This window comes from Condylura cristata, unplaced genomic scaffold (genome assembly GCF_000260355.1).
Source record: "Condylura cristata isolate star-nosed mole 26May11 unplaced genomic scaffold, ConCri1.0 scaffold00013, whole genome shotgun sequence".
Taxonomy (NCBI): Eukaryota; Metazoa; Chordata; class Mammalia; order Eulipotyphla; family Talpidae; genus Condylura; species Condylura cristata.
In genome coordinates this window covers 28,012,102-28,037,319 of record NW_004567114.1, presented here as the reverse complement: position 1 = coordinate 28,037,319, position 25,218 = coordinate 28,012,102, and the positions used below count along the sequence as shown (strand labels likewise).

At 52.6% G+C, this 25,218-nt stretch overlaps 1 protein-coding gene across 1 annotated transcript; it reads right to left on the bottom strand.

Annotated features, from left to right (window-relative positions):
* Positions 1–1,395: 1,395 nt before the first annotated feature.
* Positions 1,396–25,212, bottom strand: RAB15 (RAB15, member RAS oncogene family). The gene is made up of 7 exons (XM_004681783.2): positions 25,013–25,212; positions 8,374–8,434; positions 7,540–7,600; positions 6,947–7,024; positions 6,217–6,306; positions 4,321–4,386; positions 1,396–4,128 (listed from the first exon to the last, which is right to left on the bottom strand). The coding sequence occupies exons 1-7, from the start codon at positions 25,134–25,136 to the stop codon at positions 3,970–3,972; spliced, it is 639 nt and encodes a 212-aa protein (XP_004681840.1). The 5' UTR covers positions 25,137–25,212; the 3' UTR covers positions 1,396–3,969.
* Positions 25,213–25,218: the final 6 nt, after the last annotated feature.

The following is a 25,218-nucleotide window of genomic DNA, read 5'->3' as shown; positions in this document are numbered from 1 at the left end:
CAAAAAACAAGCAAGACCAGGGAGCAGCTGGTCTTGAGAATCTGGTTTGTTGAGAAGATGGAGGAACAACTGCCAGCTTCTGTCTTTTGTAGCCTTTCATGGCTGCATAGCACCTGGGAACCCATGTCTCAACTGGCTGCCCCCTAAAAATAACCTTCATTCCCTAAATAGGAGAGGAATCTTTTGCCAGGAAGTATATCACAAAGTGCGGAAAACAGTGGGTCTTCTGTTGAGACTGGGTGGAATAGCCAATAAAACTCTCCACCAAGCCACTGAGTCAGAAGGACTTGGCCCTGACAGCGGGTTAAACTTTAATATGATTTATCTGCACACAGAGCACCACCCCCCCAGCAGTCTCTCAGTTCCCAGACACCTCTTCTTGGCTGCTCTCCTGCAACCCCTTTCCAGGAAGGCTGAGGACTGGGGGCTCCCCTTTCCTTAGGTGTATGCCCGCCCTTTTCTGCTAAGTACAATCCAGGACCCATTGACCCCACTTTCCTTCACCTTTCATGACTGAATAAAATCAATGAGATTTTCCTAAAATACCTCTTTGTCTCCAGCTTCATGTCAAATTGGCCTGCTTTGCAGAAGCTTCTAATGTTGGACATGCCCTGCACTAACAAGTATATGATTGCCATAACTTAACCACAGAGACAGCAGTTGTTCTGGAAGTGGCACCTGCCCAGTAGGCAGAAAGCCTAGGCTGGTGATTCTTGACCTTGACTGCAAGTGTGGATTGCTTATATAGAGATTTTTCTGAGTAGTGATGTCAAAGCTTTATCACTATTTCATTTTTCTTAAGGTTCCTTGGAAGTCCTTAAGCTCATACTTTGAATGTTTTGATCATGTGTCCTTATCTGTTGAACTTAAATGATCACCTTCCTTATCTTACAAAAATGTGATTGTTAGGACTTGGGAAATAGGACATTACAAGCACTCTATAACGAGGTAAAGTAAGGGGGTGCGGGAGGCGCTCTCAGGCTGCAGCTCCACAGCCCTAACTTGTCCTGCTCCTTCCTTCTTCCTCTGTCCTTACCCCCATCCTCTGCCTCTTGCATCAATTCTGTAACCCTAGGTGTAGTATGAACCACCACCAGGCCCCTGAGATTCCAGAATCCGTCCTCAAGAATTTAAGAAATCCTGTGCCAGTTCCACCCCAGACAGATGAGAAACTTGGTTTTAAAGATTTCCTCGGACAGCTGATCAACATCTCCCAATGTTTCTGCTCAGTCTTATTTCGACAGTGTTGGTCCAGTTCAGAGCACTAAAGGCTTTACTCGGGGCTCCCCTGCAGGTGGCGTCTGGAAGGGTTCTGGAAGGTTTCCTCCTGACACTGCTCTCTTCCCCTTTCACTGCCAGAGCCCTAGTCCCAAAGATTCATCCAGCAGCCACACCTGTGGTTTGAAATAGTCTTTATTTTGTAAACATTGGTGTTTGAAATAGATGAACCCTGTTCACAATTCGTATACTGGACCCGAAACACAGCACAGAGTTCACCCATCACAGGGAGATGGCGGGGGCTCCGGAGCAGGAAGGCCTGGGGCTGGGCCGAGTCTCAAGACAGCAGGTGCAGAGGTGGTGCACAGGCAGCAGGCAGGATGCCTGCTCAACAGTCCGGGCCTGGTGCCGCAGCCCAGGTCACCTCCCGGACCAGAGAAGTTTGGGAGTGAGGGACTGACTATGGGCCCTGGGAAGCATAGTTGTGCCCCCAAGCCCCAACCCTCCTCCTGCTCCCATACCTTTCCCCAGCAGTGGCCCTTGTGGGTGGGGCTAATTAGGCCATAGAATTCCAACCCTGTGTTTTCCCTTCCAGAACCACTAGGGTACAGTAAGAATATCTTCCCTGACCTGAGGGGCTAGGAGATAAAGGCAATGCCCTCTACCTGACCCGCAGGGAAAGCTGTAGCACTGACCCCCAGGCTGGAGCCAGTGCCCAATATGGCTCCTCCTTTCACAGCCCCTGGCTGAGGACAGACCCAGGGCTCACCTACTTCCTCACCTACTGTCCTCACCTCTCCCCACCCCTAGGGCATGGGGTTGCTTGCGTCCAGACCTCTAAGCAGTCAGACCTCTAGGAAGCATCCCCAATCATCGTCATGACTTCATTTGGAAGCCAGCTCTCTAAAAAGCCTCCTTAGCCAATGATTAAACTATCCCTGCTCTCCTTTCCTTTCACAAGGCTAAAGGAGTCTCGTTCCTAAATCCTGAGCTGTCCTAAATCCTCTCCTGCCGTTTCCTACTTAGACGAGTCAGGAGGAAAGGTTTGGTGGTTTGATCCCTCACTCCCTTTTTGGAGTAGGGAAGTGGGGCTCTTAAGCCTTTTCATGTGTGAGCTTTGGTCCTTAGTTGGTGAATAGTCAGTCAATGGATAGGTCTGGTTCAGCGCAGCCCAGCCATGCAGTGCAGCTAATAAGTAGCTGAGGAGTGACCTCCTACCTAGCTTGGCCTCGCCCACCTGAGGAGGGTGGGGAGGAATCTGACTAGAGCTAGCAACTGACTCTTCCTTCCTGAAAGGTTCCTTGAAGCCACTCTTAGGCCATATGGGGTAAAAGACACTTCTACCTGAACAAGCGCTCAGGAGGAGGGAGTCTGCTCCCTCCATCGATAGCCACAGTGCAGTTGGCAAACCCTCAAGCCTCCTCTTCAGAGGCCAGAAGAGCACTTATTTTGAAGGCTGAAAGAACAGCACTGACCAGTTCTCTCTTGGCCTCCTGTCTTTCTCCCACAACTTTGCGCCTTGGAAAACCTTGAGAACCAAAGGCTGGGTTGGGTGAAGGGCCACTGGCATGGCTATATCCCCTCTCACCGTCTGGGGGTTGTGGGATACAGCTCTCCTTCATACAGCAACAAAAAGCAGGGCCAGGAAGTCCTGCTGCTGCCGTATTCCCCTCTGGTTTGTGAGCTGCTGTCCTTGCCTGCCCTCCCTTGCTCTTGAACCTGATATATGCTATATAGGAGATAGTCCTTTATTCCCAAAGGCTCCCTCATGCAGTGTGTGGCGACCTGTCAGGATCTCTGGCCCGCGGCGCTCCCTGCTCCTGCAGGGCCCGCAGGCCTTGGCCCGTGTCTTTAAGTTTTCAGGAGCCCAGATGGGGAGAAACTGTGCACACGCTGCATGGGAGGTAGAGAATGGAGGTGACTTTTTATTCCTGCCACCCCTCATCATTTAGCTTTCTTCTCAGAAGCACCTGCCTCTGAGTCCGTTCCCCCAAGAAGCAGGTAAGCAGGTAGCCAAGCAAGGCCAGAGCTGGGGGGCGGGTCCCGGAGAGGGAGGACAGCCCTATACTGAGATCCACCAGTTGGTGTTTCCTCCCTTCCTTGATGCTCCATTTTCCCAGATCATTGGTGCCACTGGGGAAGGCAGGATAGAAAGAAATACCCCGTAGCCTTAGTCAGCTCCCTATCCCCGCCCCTACAAAGCAGGGTGGGGTTCTTCCAGGAGCAGAATCTAGAACATCCCCACAAGCCGGAGCCCATCCCCTTAGACAGGGTTAGGAAGGAGGAAAGGAAGAAGCTGCACCAGCAGCCATACAGCAGGACACAGAGGGGAAGGGCTGTGATACAAAACACACTGGTGGGGGAGGGCCAGAGAAAGGGAAGTGCAAGGAGAGAGGAAAAGTGAAGGGACAAGATGCACTGAGAAAGAAGGAGCCTTAAGGTGGCCTTGACTCCAGACTCAGCCGTTGTCTGGAGAGCTCAGGCGGTGAGACAGTGCCATGGCACGTGTGGGGTCAGAGCAGACCTGTGCTGGGGGCGGCTGAAGGAGGCCACTCCCGCGAGGGGCTGGGGCAGAGGCTGCTCAGAGATGACAGCACAGCTGCATTCAGGGCCAGGAGGGGGTGCAGCTGCTGATAATCCACAGGGTCGCCCAAATGAGAGGAGGAGCAGGACAGGGCCCAGACTCCTGTCTACCCACAGGCCTCCTGGCGGGAGGGGGCTGGTGTGGGGCGGGTGTTCCTTGCAGGACCCTCAGCACCAGCAGGCTTTTGAAGAGTTTGCTGGGCCCTCAGGTTTGCCCTCCTCCTCCTCCAGCTCTGCCAAGGCCAGCTCATGGCTGGCACGCGTCCGGATACCATCCAGCTCCTTCCTGTGGGCCTGTAGTACCAGCTCCGTAAGTCGTGTGAAAGACTGTGAAATGAGGGGCACAGGTTAGTCTGGGGGTCTCCTCCTTTTCCCCTGATGACTCCCCATATCTGCTTCAGGGTGTGTGTGGGGGGGAGAGCTTATTTTGTCTTGGCTCCTACCTGCCACCTTCTCTCACCTCCCCACTCTGCCTGACTCAGCCAGAGGCACAGGGCTAGTGGACGTCAGAGCTCTCACCTCTTTAATGTTAAGGTTGGTGCAGGCACTTGTTTCATAGAAGTCCATGCCATACTCCTTAGCCAGCTGCAAGAGAAAAGCATTTCTGAAAGGGTGTCAGAAAGGGAGCAAGGTGCCCACAGCATCTGGCACATACTTCTGCCATTGCACTTACAGACAGTAACCTCTCAGAGGAGGCAAGGAGCTCGAAGACAAAGGCTAGCAGAGGGGGGAGAAGATGGCGCACTAAAAGGCCCCTCACATACACAGTCACAAGCCTGATATCGGAGGACACCGCTGAAGTGTTTTGGCAGATTGGCAAATGCATGCAAAGCACCTCCCCAGGAGACCCGGTGGTCCACTGACGAGCTGCCTGACCTTGGACCAGTTGTTACAGGGCACCCAGTGTGAACTGGGCCACCTGTCTGTGGGGCCTCACCGCTGAACTTAAAATTCAAGTGCAGGCGCACAGAAAAGGGTCAAAATGGGTTTATTTACAAAAGGGGAAAAGAATAGGAAGCAACAACTGGAATACCTTACCGGCTGGGCTGACTTGGAGCTCTGGTAACTAACTGAAAGCCCCAGTCACGGTGTCTGGAGAGCTGTTTCCCAAGCGAGAGAATGAGAGACCAAATGGCGCCCTATTTATCCCCCAAATGTCCCAGAATTCCTGTTTAATTAACTCCACCCTTGGGTCTCCGCAGTTCTCTCCCTGGTACTGCTGGGAGTTGTAGTTTCCAATCACTGGAGTAGGGGGTGGAGTCCACAAGACTCTGCAGAGTTCCTTTAGGACATCCTTCCCCTTAACACAGTGACTGTAAGTCCCAGCTTCATCATCTGGTAATGGGGGATGACAGGGTCGACCAGCCCAGGGTGTAGAATGACTGAGCGGTCACACAGCTCAGAGCGCTGGGTCAGCGAGGCCCACGTAGGCAGTGCTCAATAAAAACAATTATTCTGGCCCTCCCTGGTGGCCCAGCGGGTTAAAGCACAGCACTGAGAAGCTAAAGCCACTTCCGCATGAGTTGGATTCCCTCATGAGTTGGATTCCCACCTGCCCCGGAGGTGACCACATGGCGCGGCAGACCTCTCCTGACCCGCCCGCTGCTCAGTAGTGTACTTTGTCGATCTGCCTGTTCTACTCCTCTGTCTCTGGTGAATCCTCTCACCCTCCACATCTCTGGCCTGTACCCCAGTTCCATATGAATAAATAAATAAATCTTAAAAAAAAAAACCATTATTCTAGTTAGGCTACCCTCTCTTTCCAGTTTTTCAATGACCATGTATTATTTTTTATACCAAAAAAATCAATTTTACTTTATGTCCAGTGGAATGCTCCTGACTGGGGAGAGAAAGCTCCTGCATCCCTGGGAGTGGGTGCAGACTCTCGGCTCGATCCCAGGCCCCTTCCCTCCTGGCCTCAGTGATGGTCTCCCTGTGTGCTGAGACTCTCCCTTGGCGGCTTCCTCCCACCCTCACTACACCCCCAAAGCTCCCCCAACCATATGCTCTACGTTCCCTCTGTGCTTCCCCCTCCTCCCTGTAGGCCCAAGGAGGATGGGGGTGGGGAATGGAGGGCAGGGATGACCGTAAGGTTAACTATGCCTGGAAGCCAGTGGAAGTCAGCAACCTGCTGCCTTCCTCGGCACCGGGTGAGCTCTTTAGCAAAGGGGACTCTAGCGTTAGGGGACCTGGAACTGGGAGAGGTGCTGCCCCAGAGTCTTGGTTTCAGGATGGACCTTAAGTCAAAGTCCTTGAAAGAGAGAAAGCAAACTCAAGGACGGCAGCTCACCCAGAGCTGCAGGGTACTATGTGAGGGTGTCTGGGGAGGTACAGATTCTGAGTGCCAGCTCCCCAGATTGGCCCTGCAAGGCAGCGGGACACCAAAGATGGCTTGATCATCCCACTCGCACCTACCTGCTGCCCCTGTTCTCTTCCCACCTGCCGTTTCTGCTCTTCGTCGGCCTTATTTCCTATGAGGATCTTTTGGACGCCTTCTGGTGCGTACTAGGGACAGAGGACAGGAAAAACAGACAGTGAGTACTAACTTCCCTTCCCACCCCCACCATGCAGTCCCAACTGGCCTACACCCCAGCACCCAGCTTGAGAACCCCAGAGATGGTGCATGCACAGATAGAGGTGCCAGGTACCCCCAGGTACCCCCAAGTACAGCAGCTGACCCCAGGAATGCCAGAGTGATGCCACAGAGGCAGTTTAGGGTAGGAGACACCGGGAGCACTGATGTTTCCTGGGACAAGTGTCACCTGGGCCAGAGAGGTCAATCGGGCTCAAGTCCAGCCCCTCACTCTACAGATGGGGAACTGGGAACCTGAGCTCACATAGCTGGTTCCTGCTGTGGAAGAACCATAACTAGAACACAGACTCGCAATTCCACCTGATCTTGAGCTTTCAGGAAGGAAATATTCTGACCTGATCACTCCTGGGAAAGAAACAGTCCTGTAGACAAGGCATTTCCACTTCTCCCCCGCGTCCTACTTACCCAGAGGTCTTTATCGGGGCTGAGGAAAGCAAGGTTTCCTCCTAGCATTCCCTCGTTAACCCTGAGGCTTCGGCCCTCCCCACCTCACTTCACCTTCCCCTCTGAGGTACACTTCCCCCACCCCCAAAGTGAGGCGGCATCTCCTACCTCATCCACATCACTGACCCACTTCATGATGTGCTGGTAAGAACGTTCGCTGCTAATGTCGTAGACTAAAAATATTCCCTGAGAGAGAGAGGAGAGAGGGGGGAGCAGATGCACACGGAGCCCTGAAATCACAAGCCAGAGCCGGGCGGTGCCGCAAATGCTGGGCGCCATGCTCCCTTCTCCCTGTTTAGCCAAAGAGGATCCCTCAGCACCCAGAAATGTCTCCTCTCACTCAGACCCCAAAATGGCTGCTCCCTAGTCTATCCAGAGCTCTCTGAAGTAGGAAGGCTTAGCCAAAGAGGATCCCTCAGCACCCAGAAATGTCTCCTCTCAGACCCCCAAAATGGCTGCTCCCTAGTCTATCCAGAGCTCTCTGAAGTAGGAAGGCACCGAATGCTTTGATCTGGATCTTCAGCCTTGGCTGGAGGGGTGAGGGGGTGAGGGGTACGAACAATGGAGAGACTACCACTGGGACTCCCTCCCCCCAGCAGGCAATCTGAGAGCCCTATTTTGGGGGGTCAGTAAAACAGGTGTGTCAAACACCCAGTCCCATGGAGTGTGGGTGGCAATGCCCCACCCTGACGGTGGCTCACCTGGGCCCGTCGGTAGTACTGCTTTGTGATGGTTTGATATCTCTCCTGCCCTGCTGTGTCCCTGTAGAAGAAAGTCAGTCCCTTAGGAGAGCAGGGACTCTGAAAGCAGGTGGGCAGGGAGGAGTAGGAGTTGGGAGACTGTGCCCTTGCAAGGAAAAACTGGGGACGCTTTGGTCCCCTAAAAGACTGGAACATGTCTGACTCTGTAGGAAAAAGGCCTCTGTAGAGAGTAGGGGAGGCTTGTCAACTGTGTCTGCACCAGGAACCACGCCTGTGACTGGGCCTTGGACAATGCTCTCTAGAATTTGGCCATATGGCCAGATTGGCAGGACTGCTACTGCCCAAGTTGTCTGATCACTGCCCAGGCCATTCTGACAGTGGGAGGCAGCTCAAAACGCTGGAGGACAGTCCAGGAGCCTCAGGCCAGAGAGACATAGCACCACCCTGTGGCTGCCTGTGGAAACTGCATTGGGCTGTACAGAGGAACTCTCAGCAGGTTCCACCCAAATTGATGGGGTGTTGCAGCCCTCCTGCCTTCCAGCCCCATAGCAGCATGGGTAAAGCCTTTTACTAAAACAGCCTAGGGAAAGCCCTTTTCAAACGCAGGCACAGCGGGTTGTTGCCAATTCCTTTGAATTCCTGCCTTGTGGTGACTTGCCATCTGTTTCTTAGGAAAGAGATGGGAGATTAAGGCTCAGAGGAACAGGGGATGGGTTTTGAGACTTCTGCACTCCATCCAGGAGGCGGCCAGTTACCCCAGATGAAGCCTTGGGATTTTACACGTGGTGGTGGCAGCTGAGAAGCACCCGGGGTCCTGCCTCCTACCCGGCTCACCAAATCTGTATCCGCACTTTGATGCCGTCTACCTCGATGGTCTTCATCTTGAAGTCCACACCTGGGGAAAAGAGGGAGGCAAATGAGTCAGGAAGGGTCCCCATGAGAAGCGAAGGCCCCGGGCGCTCATGCCAGAGGGGATTTCCTTTGATTTAATCTGGTGGAAAAATGGTATGACGGTAAGGGCCTTCTTGAACCAAAAGCAGATCCTGAGGAAGTGCTGGTGTTTGATGGGGCTCCCCTGCTTCCTTGAGCTGAGAGTTGTCAGCAGTGAAGAGCTTGGGGGACACAGGAGACAAAACAAACATGGGGAGATCTATTTTGTCACTGCCTCTCTTAGTCCTAGATGTGTGACATTTTCCTATTTATAATTCTAGAGAGAACGGCCCGTATTACTCCTGCTGGAATGCTAGGCCTTAGGAATAGTGATCTACTTTATTTGCCTGGATTTTTCTCTCTCTGCTTTATTAATAACCTGGAGGGGGTCACAGCACTATCCTGAGTGTGGGGATGGCACTGGGCCCTGGAGAGAGGAGGGCCGTTTCAGTCTCATGCTGTGTGTGATGGCTCAGCCCTAGCCAAGGCCCACTGAGAAGGCCCAGAGGGCTGCTATCTACGAGCCCCTGTTGACCATAGGAGGTGTTTATTGGAAGGAGCATGGGCCTTGGAATCATGAGTGTGACTTCTGCTCTGGCCATGTCCTTCACTCAGAGACTTGACTCTGGACACTTGCTCCTCTGAACCTCCATTTCTGCATCAGCAAAATGAGGAAATTGTCAGTCATCTCAGAGGGTCACTAAGACCAAAGGCAACAAGGTGCCGGGCACCTCGTGGGTGCAGCATTAATGATTCCTAGTGGTGCTGGCAAGTGACTGTCCTTGACTGGGTGAGGCCTTCCACTGGGGGAGGGAGCGGGAGACAGGCCTCTGCCCAAGGGCTTGAGGGATAAAGATGCCAGACACAGGAGATGCCAGGCTGAGTAAAGCAACCAGAGCAGAAACCTGCTTGGAGAAATCTCAGCAAGAGAAGCCAGGACACAGGTCTGCACCTGAGTGATGATGGAAAGACCAGGGGAGATGTTTTCATGCCTGTGCCTCTCCCCAGCCCCAACTGTGCTCAGGCACCGAGCCCAGTAGTTCAAGAGCTGTGTCTAGTAGGTTAATTAAGCTTCAGGCTTCAAGCATACCCTGGAGACAAGTCAGGGTGAGGCCCCATTAGCTGGTGTTGGGGGCGGAGGGGGGACCGAAGTCTCCAGGCTGCACAGTACGGCCCTGAAGCCCTCAAAGGTGCCAGAAACCCCAATTCCAGCGTCACTGCCATCACCAGCCACCTGGGCATGGCTTCTTTGCCAACAGGAATTCTCCTCCCCTTACCCCTCTGTCCCCAGCTTTTCACAAATACAGACAGATTAAATTCAGTCATTTCCCTCCCATCAGAGACCAGTCACCATTTAGTTGGAAAGGAGAGAAAGTCTCAGCACGGCAACCTGAACAAAATCAAGATGGCTGGATGTGAATCATTTGTGCCTGCCCCGGCTGATTCATGCCTATTGAGCTGTACTTTTCCTAATGGGCAATGTCTGGCAGCACTATTCCAAGTGTGCGAGAAAGTGAAAAGGAGGGTGAGGAAGGAGGGGGCATGCGCAGTGCTGAGGGTAGGGGGCAGATTCGTGTTCACCTCCTCCCTAGACAAGCAGTCATCAGGAATTTGCTTCTCCCCAATACCTGGCACAGAAGACAATCAGGACTTCCAGAGAAGCAGGAGCGGTGTTCATTTGATAAGAAGCCCAGCACAACCTCACTCTAGCCCAGCCAGCCTCGCCCCGGCATGCTGTGTGCGAAGTGATCACAGGGCGGGGAAGCGGGTAGGAGGATGTGTTTGCTTTGCTTCACAAACACCCATGGGGACTTAGTCTGTGCCCTGCCCCGAAGGAGGTACAGAGAGAATGGCGAAGAAAGACATATGGTACCCAGTCTTACAGGGCTTAGTGGCAGGAAGCAGAGACTCAGAGAGGCAGCCCTAGGTCAGCACAGCAAGTAGAGACTGCAACAGCCTGCTGGACGCCAGAGCCTTGCTATCCCTGCACAGTGTCTGGGGGGATGAAGAGAGCTGTGTATTAGCGAAGCCTAGGAGTCTTCACGCTATACTGCTCAGCTTGGGAGGAGTTCCCCAAACGGGGGCCTGTCCCCAACAATGACTGCAGGTTGCTGGAAGAGGAGGCAGAACTGACGAGCAACTCCCTGGGGGCTAGGGCTGAGTCGAGTCCTTCTCCCTCTTTCCTCACTTAGTTGTGGCGAGGGACCCGGGCTGAGGAACTCTGGGGGCTCACAATGCCCTCTATCCCAGCATCTTGCACTTTAGACCCTATAGGCCACTGGACAAAACTTGCTTTAACATCTCTGTGAGTAAAATGCCTTCTGGGGGACTTTCCTCTTCCACCCACCCTACCCCCTTTTTTCTTTGTCTTTTTTTTAAATCTTTTTTTTTTTTACATCATTTTGTGCATTTTCCCATCTCATTTGTAATCCCTTACCCCCTTATTTTTAGAGAGAGAAAAGATGAACAGCCCAGAGGGCTTCTGGTAAAATCTGTTCCTTTTCCTTTCCACTCCGCATACCCCGAGCTTCCACGGTGTCGGCCTTTGGACCACGGCCGTGCCCTGTGCCCTGAGAGGCGGGTGGCCCCTTCCCTGCATAGCTCGGCCAGCACGGCAGGGCAAAGTTGAAGCTGGCCTTGGCGCGTCCCCTGCAGACTCTGGCGTTCTCACCTCAGCTGCGCCCTCCCAACTACGCAGCAAACGGTTTCTTCAGATGCATGTTTCTCTGCCAGTCTTTAAAGCAGTGCTCCCCTGCCCACTACTGCGCATTCAAACAATGCCCTCCCGCTGACTAATGGGCCACGGACACGCCTGCTCCCTTAGCACTTGCTGGTCTCTCGCTTTCCCTGCAGCCGGCTCCTCTGTCCTTCCCCAGTCCCATTGCTCAGCTGTCGCTGTCGGTCTCCTCTGAGACTGAGTGCATCTCCTAAGCTCTGCCTGTTGCACCTTCAGAATCTACAGCAAGAAGAGAGATTCTTCGTCTACTTCCACCCCCAGTGTTTTCCCATTCCAGCTCCTCCAACTGTAAGTGCACGTGAATCCTGTTCAAATGCAGATTCTGGATGAGTAGGAGTGACATGAGGTCTGAGACGCTATGTTAAACCTTCAGGGGACGCTGATGCTACTGGACACCCCCACACACACACCCCGTGACAGAGCTCCTGGGACACGGTTCCCAAAGTGCAGTTCCAGACTCGCAGCAGGAGCTGGGGTTTACTAGGAACACAAACCCTTAGGCCCCCTCAGATCTGTGGAATCAGAAACATGGGGAGCGGGCCCCAGGAATGTGTTTTAACAATCTCTCCGGTGACTGATGTATGCTGAAGTCTGAGAGTTACATTTGGACCAACCAAAGCTTTGGAACCTGATGGGCTAGGTGAGGCAAGTGAGTTCTCCCTTTCCCAAGGTGCGTTTTGCAGATGCTCACCTTTGAAATCACCTGCTGTGGCTTTTTCAAATGCTGCTACTCTGACTTATCCAGGCCTACTGAGTTAGAATTTAAGACCAAAGCCCAGAAACCTATATATATATTTTAAAGACTTATTGATTTATGCATAAAGAACTGGGGTACAGGCCAGAGAGGAGTCACCAAAGACAGAGTGGGGAGCAGAACAGACCAACTGATGATGAAGTACACCACTGAGGGGAGCAGCGGGCAGGTCAGGAGAGGTCTACCGCACCATCTGGGTCACCTCCGGGTTGGGGATCGAACTCATACTGAGTGGCTTTAGCTTCTTAGTGCTGTGCTTTAACTGGCTGCACCATCAGGGAGGGCTCAGAAACCTGTATTTTTAACAGGTCTGTGGTGGTTTTTAGATCATTTGAGAGCTATATTATCGTGCAGGAAACACCCACTGGCATTGGAGTCAGAAAGACCAGGGTCTAAATCTTGATTCTGGCACTTGCTATACGACATTGGGCAAGCTTTGACTCCTGAGCCTCGGGGTTTTTGTCTGTTCACTGAGAAAAGTGAAGGCCTCCTAAGTTGGTGTGGGGTAGGAATTAGACACCTTATGGAAAGCACCTGGCACATGGTAAGAACCAGTTCCCTCACACCCACCTTCACTCTGATGACTAAAGACTTTCTGGGGTGTGGCCAAGAACCCTAGATATAGGTAGGATTACAAAGTCTCCTCTCCTCCAGTTCTGATCCAGGGACCAGCAGCATCAACACCCTCAGGGAGCTTGTAAGAAATGCAAATTCTCCAGCTCCACCCAGACCTACTAAATCCTAGGCACAATAAAGCTTGAGAGCCGTCATCTAGTCCATCTTGAGCCAGAAGTATATACCTAAGGCTCAAAATAATTGTTGTTATTACAGTACAGCCCCGATGGAGGGAATCCAGAACCCTCTGTTCTTGTGCCAGCCCAGGAGGTAGGAAGGAGCAGGGATTATGATTGTGAGGCAGGGAGAAGCCCAGTGACTTACTCATGTTTCCACATCCACTGACAGAGCCAGACTGGAAAACTGTCCCCTAAGACCTACCCAAGATGCTCTTCCCTCACTCAATCAGTGGCTTTCTGATCTCTATGGATTTCAGAATCTTACTGCCTTTTCAGTCAGGCCTGGAATACCCCACATCTGCTCTGGCATTAGGAGGTGTCTAGAGATGAGACAGTAGTTTCACATGATGCAAGCCTGCCAGAACCACTGCAGGAAGCCCTGCTCTTTGAGACAATTCTGGGTTCCACCAAGCCCATGGTATCACCCTAGAGATTGCCCCCTCAGCTTCCCTACATGAAAAGCTGCTAACTTTCCCCACACAGAAAACACTTAGTGTGAAGAAATAATCAAAGCCCCTCCACACAGCTTCAGCAGAGGGTTCTTGGAGACCTGGAGCTCTTGAGGGGATGTCAGCAAGATAGGGCCTTCTACCTGAAGTGTGACAAGTAGCTCATCGTTTGTTCCCAGAGAAGTTGATCACAAAGTCTATTTCACCCTGTGTCCTTCTCTAGCTGGAAATGCCCAGCCCAAAGCCTCTACTCAAAGAAGCGGGGCTGGGCTGGGAGTAGCATGGATGTTGTGGAAGAGCAGCTCCTGACTGGACCAGGAATGGACATTTGACCCAAAGGAGGCCCATCACTGTGCTTGTTGGTGACCTGCAAGGCCAGGAAGGAAGCCAGCTGCACCTATCACACCAGTTCCCTCCAGAGAGTGCAGAAGGGACTGGCTAGTTGGTGGAGTATGAGGCTGACAGCTGTGTCATGAAGCAGACACACATAAAGATGGCGAATATACTGGCTGAAGTGGGGGCTGGGGACCCTGGATCCTAGCCACCAGCCCCTGCCAGCCCCTGAGCATCCTTAGAGCACCTTCCCCACCAGCACCTCAGGACTGCCTGAAGAGTCCAGCCTCTGCCTGACCACTGCTGCTGAGTGGCTCTTCAACTACGGGCTGGGGTCGGCCCTCCTTCTGGCTGCCTCCTCGTTTTTTGTTGCCTGGCCCCAGTAAGAGGTAAGATACTTAAGGGGCAGAGACTATATTTTGTACCTGACAATTTTTTGTTTTGCTTTTAAACACTCTGCCTTCTGGCACCGTGCCAGGAAGGAAGTAGCCACCCCTTTAGGTGGCATCCTCCTGCCCCAGAGTGTAAGGACGGATGGGTGTCACTGGCTCAGGAGCAGGAACATGTTTCCTACTGTCCAAACACTTCACAGACATTGGCAAGAAAACCTCCTCAGTTCAGTGACAGTGCTGTGTCTTGCCACATGGGTAACAGTGCCTCCCTCACCGTGCTGTGGCCTTGGGAGGCCTCTGGCTGCCTCTGTTCCTGACACTCAGCCTCTGCTCTTCCAGCAGGAACCCCACTGGCTTCCAGGCCACAACATGCCCGCTGCGTGGGATGTACAATGACAGGTCAACATCAGAGGATTGGGGGTACAGGTCAGGCCTGTACCTCTGGACACCTGGGCTGGACCAGCCAGAGCAACAGGGCTTCTGTGACTGCTGACCTTGGGCACTAAAACAGGGCAAGCTCATGATCACCCTGATCTAGCAGCAGAGGAGGTGTGAAGACTTTGGATAGAAGAAAAGAGACCACAACCAGGGGAAAGGACCCTAGGAGAAAACTCTGGAGTTCTGGAGGAAGTGCAGCTCAAGGAACAGAGGCGTGGCCATTAAGAACACAGCTGTAAGGCCAGAGGTTGGTACCAATTCTGACTTTATCACTAATCACCTGTGTGGTCTCGGAAGCTACTCAACCTCTCTCTGCTTCAGCTTCCTCACCCGTAAACTGGGGATGTCCATCCCTTACGCCAGAGAGATCTGTGAGGATTACAGATCCTATAAAAGAGAGCCTGGCACACACACTTTATTAGGTGTTAACTTCTTACTAAGAGGTTATCTGTGCAAAATGATGTAAAAATAAACTTTGTAATTAAAAAAAAAAAAGAAGTTGTCACTTTCCTTTGTGGGGAGATAAGATTAAGGAAATGAGGTTGATAGTGGGGGAATGGAAAGAACTCTGGGAAGCAGGAGGGGGCTCCAGCTGGAAAGACGAAGGAGAGTGGGGTGAGGGGTGAACAAAGAGCCAGCACTCCACTGGAGCACTTCAGCGAAAAGAAAATGCACACCCACCCACACCCAGGAGCCCAGACGCCTTCCACAATGCACTACAACCTAAATTCTGGCAAATAGAGGGTATGCCACTGCAGGGCTGGCATCTCATGGGTTAAGTCGGGTGCTGGCTTGCCTGACTGCCAAGTGCCACATGCTTCAAGTGGAAACAGGACTTTTGCCGGTGCCAAATGTTATCATCATGATCAACCACCACCCCAAAGCCCAGCAGCGCCATCCGAGCCTTTTCATTAGCAATGAGATGCCACGACAAGGAACAACCCAATCCACCTGAAACTCAAGCAGACACCCAATCCCTGGGGTCACGCTGGCTCCAGTTACCAGGCCCAAGTCCCAGGGAGCCCCCGGGACCTGCCTCTGCAGGGAACTAGCATGTGTCAGACCTGGGGAGCTCGTGTGCATTGTGGCAGGTGGTCACCTCCAAAGAGGTCACTCTGAGCAACCCCAAAAGCAGCTTTAGAAGGAGCAGACCCTGTTGGGAAGTAGCTGCCTGGCTTTGTCTTACCTGTCCCCAAACAAGGGATCACAGTAATCCCCATTTCAAAAACCCTTTCTCCAGCAAAGCATTATTCAGGAGAATTAATTAATGCCATTTCCCACTAATAGTCACATGAGGGGAAGAATAGGAGAATGACATAGAGGGACAAGTTACAGCGCTCAAGAGAAGACAGACATCAAAGGCTCCAGGCACACAAATGTCTCCCTGCTAATCAGATGAAGGCAAGGGAGAGAGACCTTTGCCCTAAGCCTTCTTTGGCTCTTCCTTCTTTCCATCATGGGACCTCCCTGGCCCACTGGTCATGGACCACAGGCCGTCTGGCTTCTCTTCCCACCAGCTGCAGGCTGTCCCTTGCCGCTGGCCTCACCCAGGGACAAGGTGCACCTGGGCACACAGCGCTAATGCTCCAGTCCACATGTGTGTGCTCTGGGCATGATACAAAGCAGGAATAAAGAGGCGGCCCTGGTGCTTGGCAGGCAGAATCCTGAACCCCTAACCTCCAAAGCCGTATTTTAACATCCAGGGCAGTAAAGTAAAAAAATAAATAAATAAATAGTAAACTGATTCAGATGCCCACTCAAAAGAGAAAAAGAGGGACTGGAGATTTCAGAATCATACTCTAATTCGCCTTTAAAAAAAAAAAGATTTTATTTATGCATACAGAACTGGGGTATAGGCCAGAGGCATGGTGGGTGAGAGGATTCACCAGAGACAGAGTGGGGAGCAGAACAGGCAGACTGACGAAGTACACTGCTGAGGGGAGCAGTGAGCCGGTCAGGAGAGGTCTACTGTGCCATGTGGGTCGGCTCCCTGGCCGGAGATTGAACTGGTGCTGCAGTGGTTTCTGAGAGCTTCATAATGCAGTGCTTTAACCCATTGTACCACCAAGGAGAGCCCACCTTTTTTTTTTTTAAAGACACAAACAGGGTTCTCCCTGGTGACGCAGTAGGCTAAAGCACAGCACTAAGAAGCTAAAGCCACTTCAACATGAGTTCCATCCCCGCCCAGGAGGTGACCCACATGGCGCGGCAGACCTCTCCTGGCCCGCCCACTGCTCCCCTCAGCAGTGTACTTCGTCACCTGGCCTGTTCTGCTCCCCACTTGGTCTCTGGTGAATCTTCTCACCATCCCTGCACCTCTGGCCTGTACCCCAGCTCTGTATGTATAAATAAATAAATCCTTAAAAAAAAAAAAAGACACAAACAGACGCATGCGCAATCACCAGCAGGGCACAGGAGAGTTACAACTCAGGTTCCAGGACCACTCTGGAGGCTAAGCCTGCCACTTGCTGCATCCCTCTCCTTCCTTCCATCTAGGGATTCTCGGGCCCACGGCCATGTGAAATGTTGAAGGATCAACTTTAGAGACACAGGATCCAGGAACACAAGGGCTGTTTGCATGTGGGTGGGTTTCCCAGTTAAAGAACAACTCCCATGAGGCTGGAGGGAATGCAAACCCCAGGGTCTGAGCCCTAAGTGCTTCCTACAGAGCCCCTGGCACAAGGTGGTCTCAAGTGGTCACTTTAGCTCAGTGATGACCCTGAACAACAGTCAATACTCACCTGACCCCTTGTCTCTACATGTACCAATGAGGACCTCGTGCAGGGATCACACTCTCTAGGATATTGGGCTTCTCCTGGCATGTGCATCTGAGCTGACCTGCAAACTACTGGAAATGGTTCACCCCTTGTGGGGCTCTGCCCCCTTTTCACAGTCCCAAGGATGCGTCCACAAGGTTCTCATTATCCATGTGTCCCAAGAAACCACAATTGCACATGATTTCCCTAAGGGAAGAGCAGAAGTCCGCTAGGAAAATAAATGCCTGCGAGCATCCAAGCCAACAGTCACTCAAGTGCCTACTACATGCCAGGAACTAAGTGCAGTACTAGAAGCTGCAGTGTGACTAGCAGAAAGATCCTTGTCTTCAGTGACTGTTAGCACTAGAGGGAAGAGAGATTAAGTACCAAACTAATAACTTCAGAGAGTAATAAGTGTTACAAGGCAAAAGCAGAACAGAAGAGAGAGTGAGGAAATCTGTGTGCAAATTGCTTTATATAGGCTGATCAGAGAAGACCTTTTACAGGCGGTGACATTTGAGCTGAGACCTGAAGGACAAGAAGGAACCAGCAGAGCAGAGAGAAGATCTGAAAATTTAGGGCCCCCAGCAGGGGAACAGCAAGTTACCCTCAGGTAGGAAGACATTTTCAGTCCAATTTGCAATTCCTCTGAAGGGGGAAAGGAGAGGGACCAACATTATTCCCTCCTTTATTAAAAAAGGCGAAAGTACAGGTATATGGAAACATCAATCCTTTCCACTGCTGCCTGCAGAGACCTCCACAGGGCCCCGGTGCCACAGGGCGCTGGTGCCACATGCCACTGTTCCAGCCAACCCTGTCCCCACCCGCCACCCCTATAAGCCCCTATCTGGCCTCACTTCCCTGGGCCTGCTGCTAGGTGGTTTGTGGGCACTGACCCACCCTCCCTATTTCTCTGCCCACTTCCTGAGCCTCTTTCAAGTCAGGACCATGTTGACAGATGAGAAAAGTTTCCAAGAGGAAGAGACTGGGCTGGGAATCCCAAGAGCAAACATACTGGGGAGGTGGGGGAAACCTAGTATTTTCAGATGCATCTGGCTTTACACAAGGCCCACAAAAACAAACTGCTACAGGCCCTCCCTGGTGGCGCAGTGGGTTAAAGCACAGCACTGAGAGGTTAAAGCCACTTCCACATGAGTTCGATTCCCGCCTGCCCTGGAGGTGACCACATGGGGTGACCACATGGCATGGCAGACCTCTCCTGACCCGCCCGCTGCTCCCCTCAGCAGTGTACTTCTTCGATCTGCCTGTTCTACTCCCCACTCTGTCTCTGGTGAAGTCTCTCACCACCCTTGAGCTTCTGGCCTGCACCCCAGTTCTGTATGTACAAATAAATACATTCTTAAAAAAAAAAAAAACTACTACAGGGATAAAATTGACTTAAGCTGATAAGACCATAACCAGGCCACTGTCAGTTGACCCTGCAAGGTCACAAAGTGACAGACCCCAAACTTTGAGCACCTCCTTCCCCAAAGCTTGTCCCCTGGGGGCCCTATTTAGTTCTTAAGGCCCCAGTTAAATAGAACTTCCTTTGTGAGGCCTTCACCAGCATCCCCAGAGGGAATGTGTCACCCAAGGCTTTCTGACATGGCTTTTGCATGATACTCTGGTTGCCTGTGTGGATGTCTGCCTCCCCCACTGTGCCTGAGCCAGAGGGCAAAACGCCACCTCGCTCACTTCAAAGTCTCATCACCTGACAAAAGATACTCATTATATACCATTCAACAAAAATGAATAAATGAAAGAAAAAACGAATGAGTGGGTTTGGGAGTGAATAAATGAACGAACGAATAAGTGAATGAATGAAGGCAGAACATTCCAGGCAGAAAGATCAATGGAGAGAAAATTTTAATCAGGAATAAGCCATCAGGACATAGCTCACATTTCAAAACCAACTGTGTGCCCTCTGCATAGAGCATGGTATAAAGTTCTCAGGAAATATTATCAAAATAGTAGGATAAGGGCAACACTCAGATACCCCACAAGGGCCCCTGACTCGGCTATCCCAGCCCTGACCCTCCCCCAGAGTGCTGTGTCACAGGGCAGACCGGTCAACAGCTGTCCCTGCATCCCAGAGTCCTCAGAAGGGCAGGGGCGGCACCCATCCTCTCTCTCTGCCCATAGGAGACAGGGAACTTGGCAGCCTGGGGAAGGTTCTTCTGGGATGAGCACAGGCCCACTGGAGATGCTGGCGATGACAGTTTGAGTTGGGCCACCCACAGGGGCCTCAGCGTCCCCCACTTATGACAGAGGGTGGTGATGAGCCCTTTCCTTCTCCAAGGAAGGTGTTCAGTGGCTCCCTGGACACAGCACACTACCCAGACAGGAGAGCCAAGGAGAGGCCAGAAGCCTGTGCAGAAAATTGGCAGTTTTACAGACAAATCTGCACAAATATTAGATTACAGAAGAAAGCGCTCTGAGAAAAGCTGGCAATCAGGGTAGAAGGGTAATGGTCAAATATCAACTTTCATGTTATAAAGCTCACCACCAAGCTGACTGGGGGGGGGTGGGGGAGGTAGGGAGCAGGGACCGGAGAGGAGGAAGATGCTGAAACCAGGGCACTCAAAGCTGTGGTAAATCTGCAAAGCTGTGAAGGGAGCACAGGTGCACTCAGCAGCCAAACAAAAGCCTCTGAGCCATTCTTTGGAGGGGTGGGTAGGATGGGGCCTGCCTGTCCTCTTTGGCTATCTCTTTCCTCACTCCTCTTGCCTCTTCAACAGCAGACTCTTCCTTCTCAGGCCGTGGCACTGCCAAAGTGAGGGGGGAGCTGGCATGGAAGCTGAAATGAAGCCAGAGCCGGTGCCTGGTTCCTGTCTGTTTTGTTCACTGCTGGGTCCCCAGCTCCTCCACAGCACCTGGCACAGAGTGGGTGTTCAGTAAACAGCACTCGAATGACTGCATGAGTGATGGGCAGGATGACCTCAAGGCGCATTATTGACAATTTATTAATCCCCACAACTTTCTGAAGAGCTGGGAATAATAACGATGACGATAGTGGCAACCATTTTATTGAGGCCTCTGCAAGTGCTTCGCACCCATTAGCCTCCCTATGCTTCACAATGGCCTTTAAAACAGAATCTGTTACTATCTTCCATTTACAGATACGGAAACTAAACACAGGGATATCAACTAAGTGTCTGAGGATGGAGGAGCCAGAGAGGCCTTGGGGTGGTTCATGCATGCTGTGCTTTCCATTCTACTCAGGGTTCTCCCTTCCTTTCCTGGGACCTCCGGCACAGGATGGGAAGAGACTCCTCAGGATGCCAGTGGGCTGGAAGGGAGCAGAGGCCTCCCAACACAGTGGGGCACTCAGACTCAGCTCAGCCCTCAAAGGGCCACAGCGCCTTACAGTCTGGGAAGCAAGGCCTTGGAGGCAAAGGGCTGGCCCTGGGCTTGTCCAGGCTCAAGTCTCTGCCCTGGCCCTACCCTCCTTACGTCCTCTCCTTCTACACCCACAAACCCTGGCCCCGGGCAGCCAAAGCCAGTTCAAACAGAACTTCCTCAGAAAGGTGATACACAGCAACAAACCCAGCTTGAGAAAGGGCCCAGCAGCAATTCAACCAGTCAAACTGGATAGTCACATGCTGCAGCTTCCTCCAAACCTGAAGGGGAGCAGCAGAAAAAAATGGCCTTTAAAGCAAAGGTCCCAGTGTGGCAGACCTCTCCTGGCCTGCCCGCTGCTCCCCTCAGCAGTGTACTTTATCGATCTGCCTGTTCTGCTCCCCACTCTGTCTCTGGTGAATCATCTCACTGCCCCTGCACCTCTGGCTTGTACCCCAGTTCTTAACAAAAAAAACAAAAAGCAGAGATCCGAGACTAGGAGGCATATCTCCTTAAGAAGACGAGGACTGGAGGCAGAAGACCAACTAGTGGGCAGTCCCCCAGTTTGCATGAGCAGCCTTCATGGCTGCCAGTCACACGCAAAGGCACCCTGTACACAGACACACATGGCGAGAAGGGCATGGTCTCCCAGCCTGCACAGGCAGCCAGGCCACAGGAGGCCCTTTCAGAAGTCACCACATTGATTGGGTTTGAAGCACTGCCCAGTTTTGGAGGGGAAGGAGAATCGGTAACTATGTGGTATTCGGCACTGGTATAGCAGGAGGGGGTGGGAGGTAGGAAAGAGAAGGGGCAGCTGAGAGGTTCCTTTGTGCCCAGATTCTGCCACAGCCCTTGACTGGTCTCCCTGCTTCCAGCCTTAACCCCATCACCCCACCAACATCCTGAGCGCCACCATCACTAGTCTTTCCCCTGCTTGGAAACCATTGTGAAGGCTCAAGTCCCACCTCCTCAGCCAGGCCCTCGCAGCCTCTGCCAATTGGGGCCAACCTCCATCCATTCACTTTAGGAATAGATGGAGATTGTGCCTGGCCCTGTACTAGGAAAACAGAGAAGAATGGATTTAGTCTCACCGTCAAGACACTAAAGCATAGTTTGGGAGACCAAGATAAACAGAGGCGTGTTCTCACTCTTCCTTTAAACCCCCTTCTGTTCCAGTCAGACTGCCCAGAGTCCCATGAACACCCACTGAATTCCCACCTCGGTGGTGACTGCTCCTGCGGATCCATCTGCTTCTTCCCCAGCAGGAACTGAGAAGCAGCCCACACGGGAAGGCCTGACTTCAGCCTCCCCGCCTCCCAAAGCCTTCCCTGCCGCTTCTAGCACACCAGGCACCCCACATAACTTAGCTTTTAACGGGACTCTAAGGCCTTTGTTAATAGTAACAAACCCGATGTGATTCCCCCACATTCACACAGTGCTCTCCCAAGTGCACTATGTACGATCTTGGTGTGGCCAGAGTGCATCTTTGCCTCTCTGTCTTGACTCCCCAACTAGATTACAGGGGTCTGTGGGCAGGAAAAGGTGCAATACGTTTCTAAAATGCCAGGCACAGTGTTCTGTCGCAAATGCTAGTTAACAAGTCAGGAAAGAGCAGAGATTCTGCAGGCGCTGACCGCCCACCTCTCACCACCACCCCCATTCCTGTCTGCACAGCTGAGTAGAGAAGGAATGTCCAGGGCACAGATCCAGCTCAACACCTGCCCACCTGCCAACCACAGAAACTCAGTGGGGTCAGTGTGTCAGCCTACCTGGGAGGTCTCCTCACTGCTCCCTGGCAGGCCCACCTCTGGAATGTAACAAGCTCTCATACTAAATGGCATAAACAATTGAATCACAAAAGTGCCAGGCTAAGTGATATCAGCATGATCCAAGAATTGTATTTTGGCAGTAACTGGTAAATTGCCTCATTTTCCCCATTCACAAAAGCAGTGCCAGGAAAGGTGCCCGAATCAATGACTAGTATGGCAAAAGACTGTGTCTTAGACAAGGCACAGCATGAGAGAAGCACCAGGTCTCAGCACAGGTCCAGCTAAGGGCACACACACTTGTGACGGGATAAAGGAGCGAATGTGACTCGGTAGGACCTATGTTCTTGGCTCCTTGATTTGACTCCTGGATGCCCCTTCCATCTCTGTGGGAAATGGACTACATCATAAAAAGGAGAGCTTTTCTTGACTATCCAACTCTCCCAAGTCTCAGTTAATGCTGGAAAACATACCCCAGGAAGCTTTAACTAAAACTCCATTTGAGAAAGCCAAGGCATTAGATTTTAAAGACATTGTTTCTCCACCAAGGCATCCAAACTTTTAAACAGTCCTCTGGGTCCTGGGGAGAGGTGGACCAGGTAGCGGAGTAGAGAAAGAACTTTGAGATTCATCTTCAGGTTGGTGGACACTGGACCAAGGCCCTGAGGGGAGTGGAGCAGGAGGGTGCCAGGCACAGCCTGCATTTCACTGACAGGCAGTTCTTACTGTCTACCCCAGTCACAGTCTGTTACCTGAAAACTGCACATTCACATATTTTTTCGAGGAGAAAGTGTCGAAGGTGGGAGAAGACCGGGAGGGATGAGCTTAATGAGGACTAGTGACTGAGTCCAGTGGGGCCAGGGACTTAAGGAAAGCAGAAGCCCCAGAAGGGCCATCTTGGTATTTTAGAAATGGAAGTCTCATTTGTCTACAGAGAAGGGGATCAAATGTCTCCTAGAGAAGGCTAACTTCCCCACAGTTCTGAACAGGAGTCCAGGAGCTTCTGAAATCAGGAAGATGAGGAAAGCTCTCAAGGGAAAAGCTCAGGTGACCCCAATACTCGAAATAGGGCTAGGACACAGGGTACAAACCCCTACACTCCTAGACAGCCCAAAGCCCGCTGCAGATAGCTCAAGCAGTTTCTGCCACTAGGGCTAAAACAACCACTGTAAATTTCCTTAAGGCTAATTGGCTCCTCTTTCCCCCAAGCTCACAACTTGATCTCCTATCCCATCTGGCCACTCAGTGACTCCCCTGCTGGCTCCCAGCCCTTGCCCCAATGCTGGCTCTTCCCTGCACCACTGCATCCAGCCTCCCATTGGGTCCCAAGCTCTCCTCAAGATGTCTCTTATCCAAACAGCAGGCCAGCACAAGCTCCTGGCTCTCCTAGAAGCCTGCCTTATGGCTCCCCTGAGCAAGATGAAGCCATGTTCTCTGGCCCTCCAAGCCCCTTGACGCCAGTGAAGCACAGAGAGAAACAGACTCAGTGATGATGCTAACAGAATAAGAAGCAGCATTTCTCTGGCTTCACCAAGTGTCTGACTTTGTGCTAAGTGCTTTCACAAACATTTCATGCAGTCCTTACAATACCTCCGGAGGTAGGTACCATTCTTATTCCCATTCTACAGAGGAGCAAGTACTCAAGGTCACACTGCCCCCCAACGGACAGCTCCCCCCAGGTGAGGTCAACACGTGTAACAACAAAGACTGCCTCTGAAACCAGATGCTCCCTCTTCCTGCTGGCTCTACCTGCTCCTTCTCTCTTGCCAAGGAGCGTATGTTGGGAGGGCTATGTTGGGAGGGCCGGTGGAAGGCTCAAGAGGAAGCTGAGTGTAGCAGCCCTACCCCATGGGAGGGGGATGTGGGCAGCGCAGAGGCTACTCCAGACATCAAAGGGGAAAATTGTTTGATATGAGGGCAATTCCCTCAACTCAGACCTCCCAGGGTGCAAGAGGAAGAGGCCCTCCCAGAGGCAAGGCCGGGGACCCTCTCCCAGATCGAGTGACCCCATCACAGGCCTGTCCAGCATGCCAGCAGGCCTTGACCCTCTAGATGTCTAAGGGGGTCCTCCCTGCCTTCTGCCCCCATGGTGTGGACAAGGAGTCCTCAAGTTCCTTTTCCTCCTGGATCTCCTTCAAAACAAGGGCTTTGGCTGACTGCTTACTTGCAGCTGGCCAGTAAGGTCCCTTTCACAGGTCCCTCTGCTTCTCTCACCTATCTCTACCCTCCCCTAAGTGTCCTACCTTGAGGTTTACCTTGACAACTACTGGGTGAACTCCAATCCTCTGCCACCTCCGGTCCTCTTCTGCTCCCTCTCCTGACTCCACCTTGGTTCACCCCTGAACTGAGGGCACCCAGTGACTCAGTGACTGGACTCCCCATCCTAAGCCCAAGCTTTGCTTCCCCTCCCCCTCTCCACTTGGGGGTGTGAGGATGTCATTTCAGTGGCTATGATTCTCACTGCCCCAGCTCGGGGTACCCAGGCCTACACCAGCCCTCCCGCATTCCTCTCGGTTTCCATGGGGAGGCTCCCCAGCGCGAGGCCGGAGAGCCTACCCCTAGACACCGGCAGCAGCGGGGACCCTCACCTCCAGGAACCCAGCTCAAGTCTCCAGCCGGTGGCCCCTCACCCCAGGAACTGTTCCCTCGCCCTGGCCTCCGCGCCAGCGCCTCCAGACGGAGGGGCGGACAATTCCTCCCGGGCTGGGGAAGGGAAGGGTCGCCCGGGCAGGTGGTGGCTGGCGGGCGGGGAGCGTGGGGCGCCCTTCAGGCCACCGCCCCTTACCGATGGTGGAGATGTGCGAGGAGTGGAACTCGTTGTCGGTGAAGCGGCACAGCAGGCAGGTCTTGCCCACCCCGGAGTCCCCGATCAGCAGCAGCCGGAACAGCACATCGTACTGCTTCGCCATGGCTGGGGCCGGAGGGGACCGGGGGCTGCGGAGGGGCGGCGCGATCAGCCCCGCTCGGCCGCTGCCATCGCGGCGCGCGCCA

What these genes read in the sequence shown, in the direction of transcription:
- RAB15 (XM_004681783.2), bottom strand. Translation starts at nt 25,136, where the DNA reads ATGGCGAAGCAGTACGATGTGCTGTTCCGGCTGCTGCTGATCGGGGAC. An exon ending in AGTACTACCGACGGGCCCAG is followed by an intron (nt 7,025 to 7,539) that starts GTGAGCCACCGT and finishes TCTCTCTCTCAG; the next exon opens with GGAATATTTTTAGTCTACGA. An exon ending in CCAACCTTAACATTAAAGAG is followed by an intron (nt 4,129 to 4,320) that starts GTGAGAGCTCTG and finishes CTCATTTCACAG; the next exon opens with TCTTTCACACGACTTACGGA.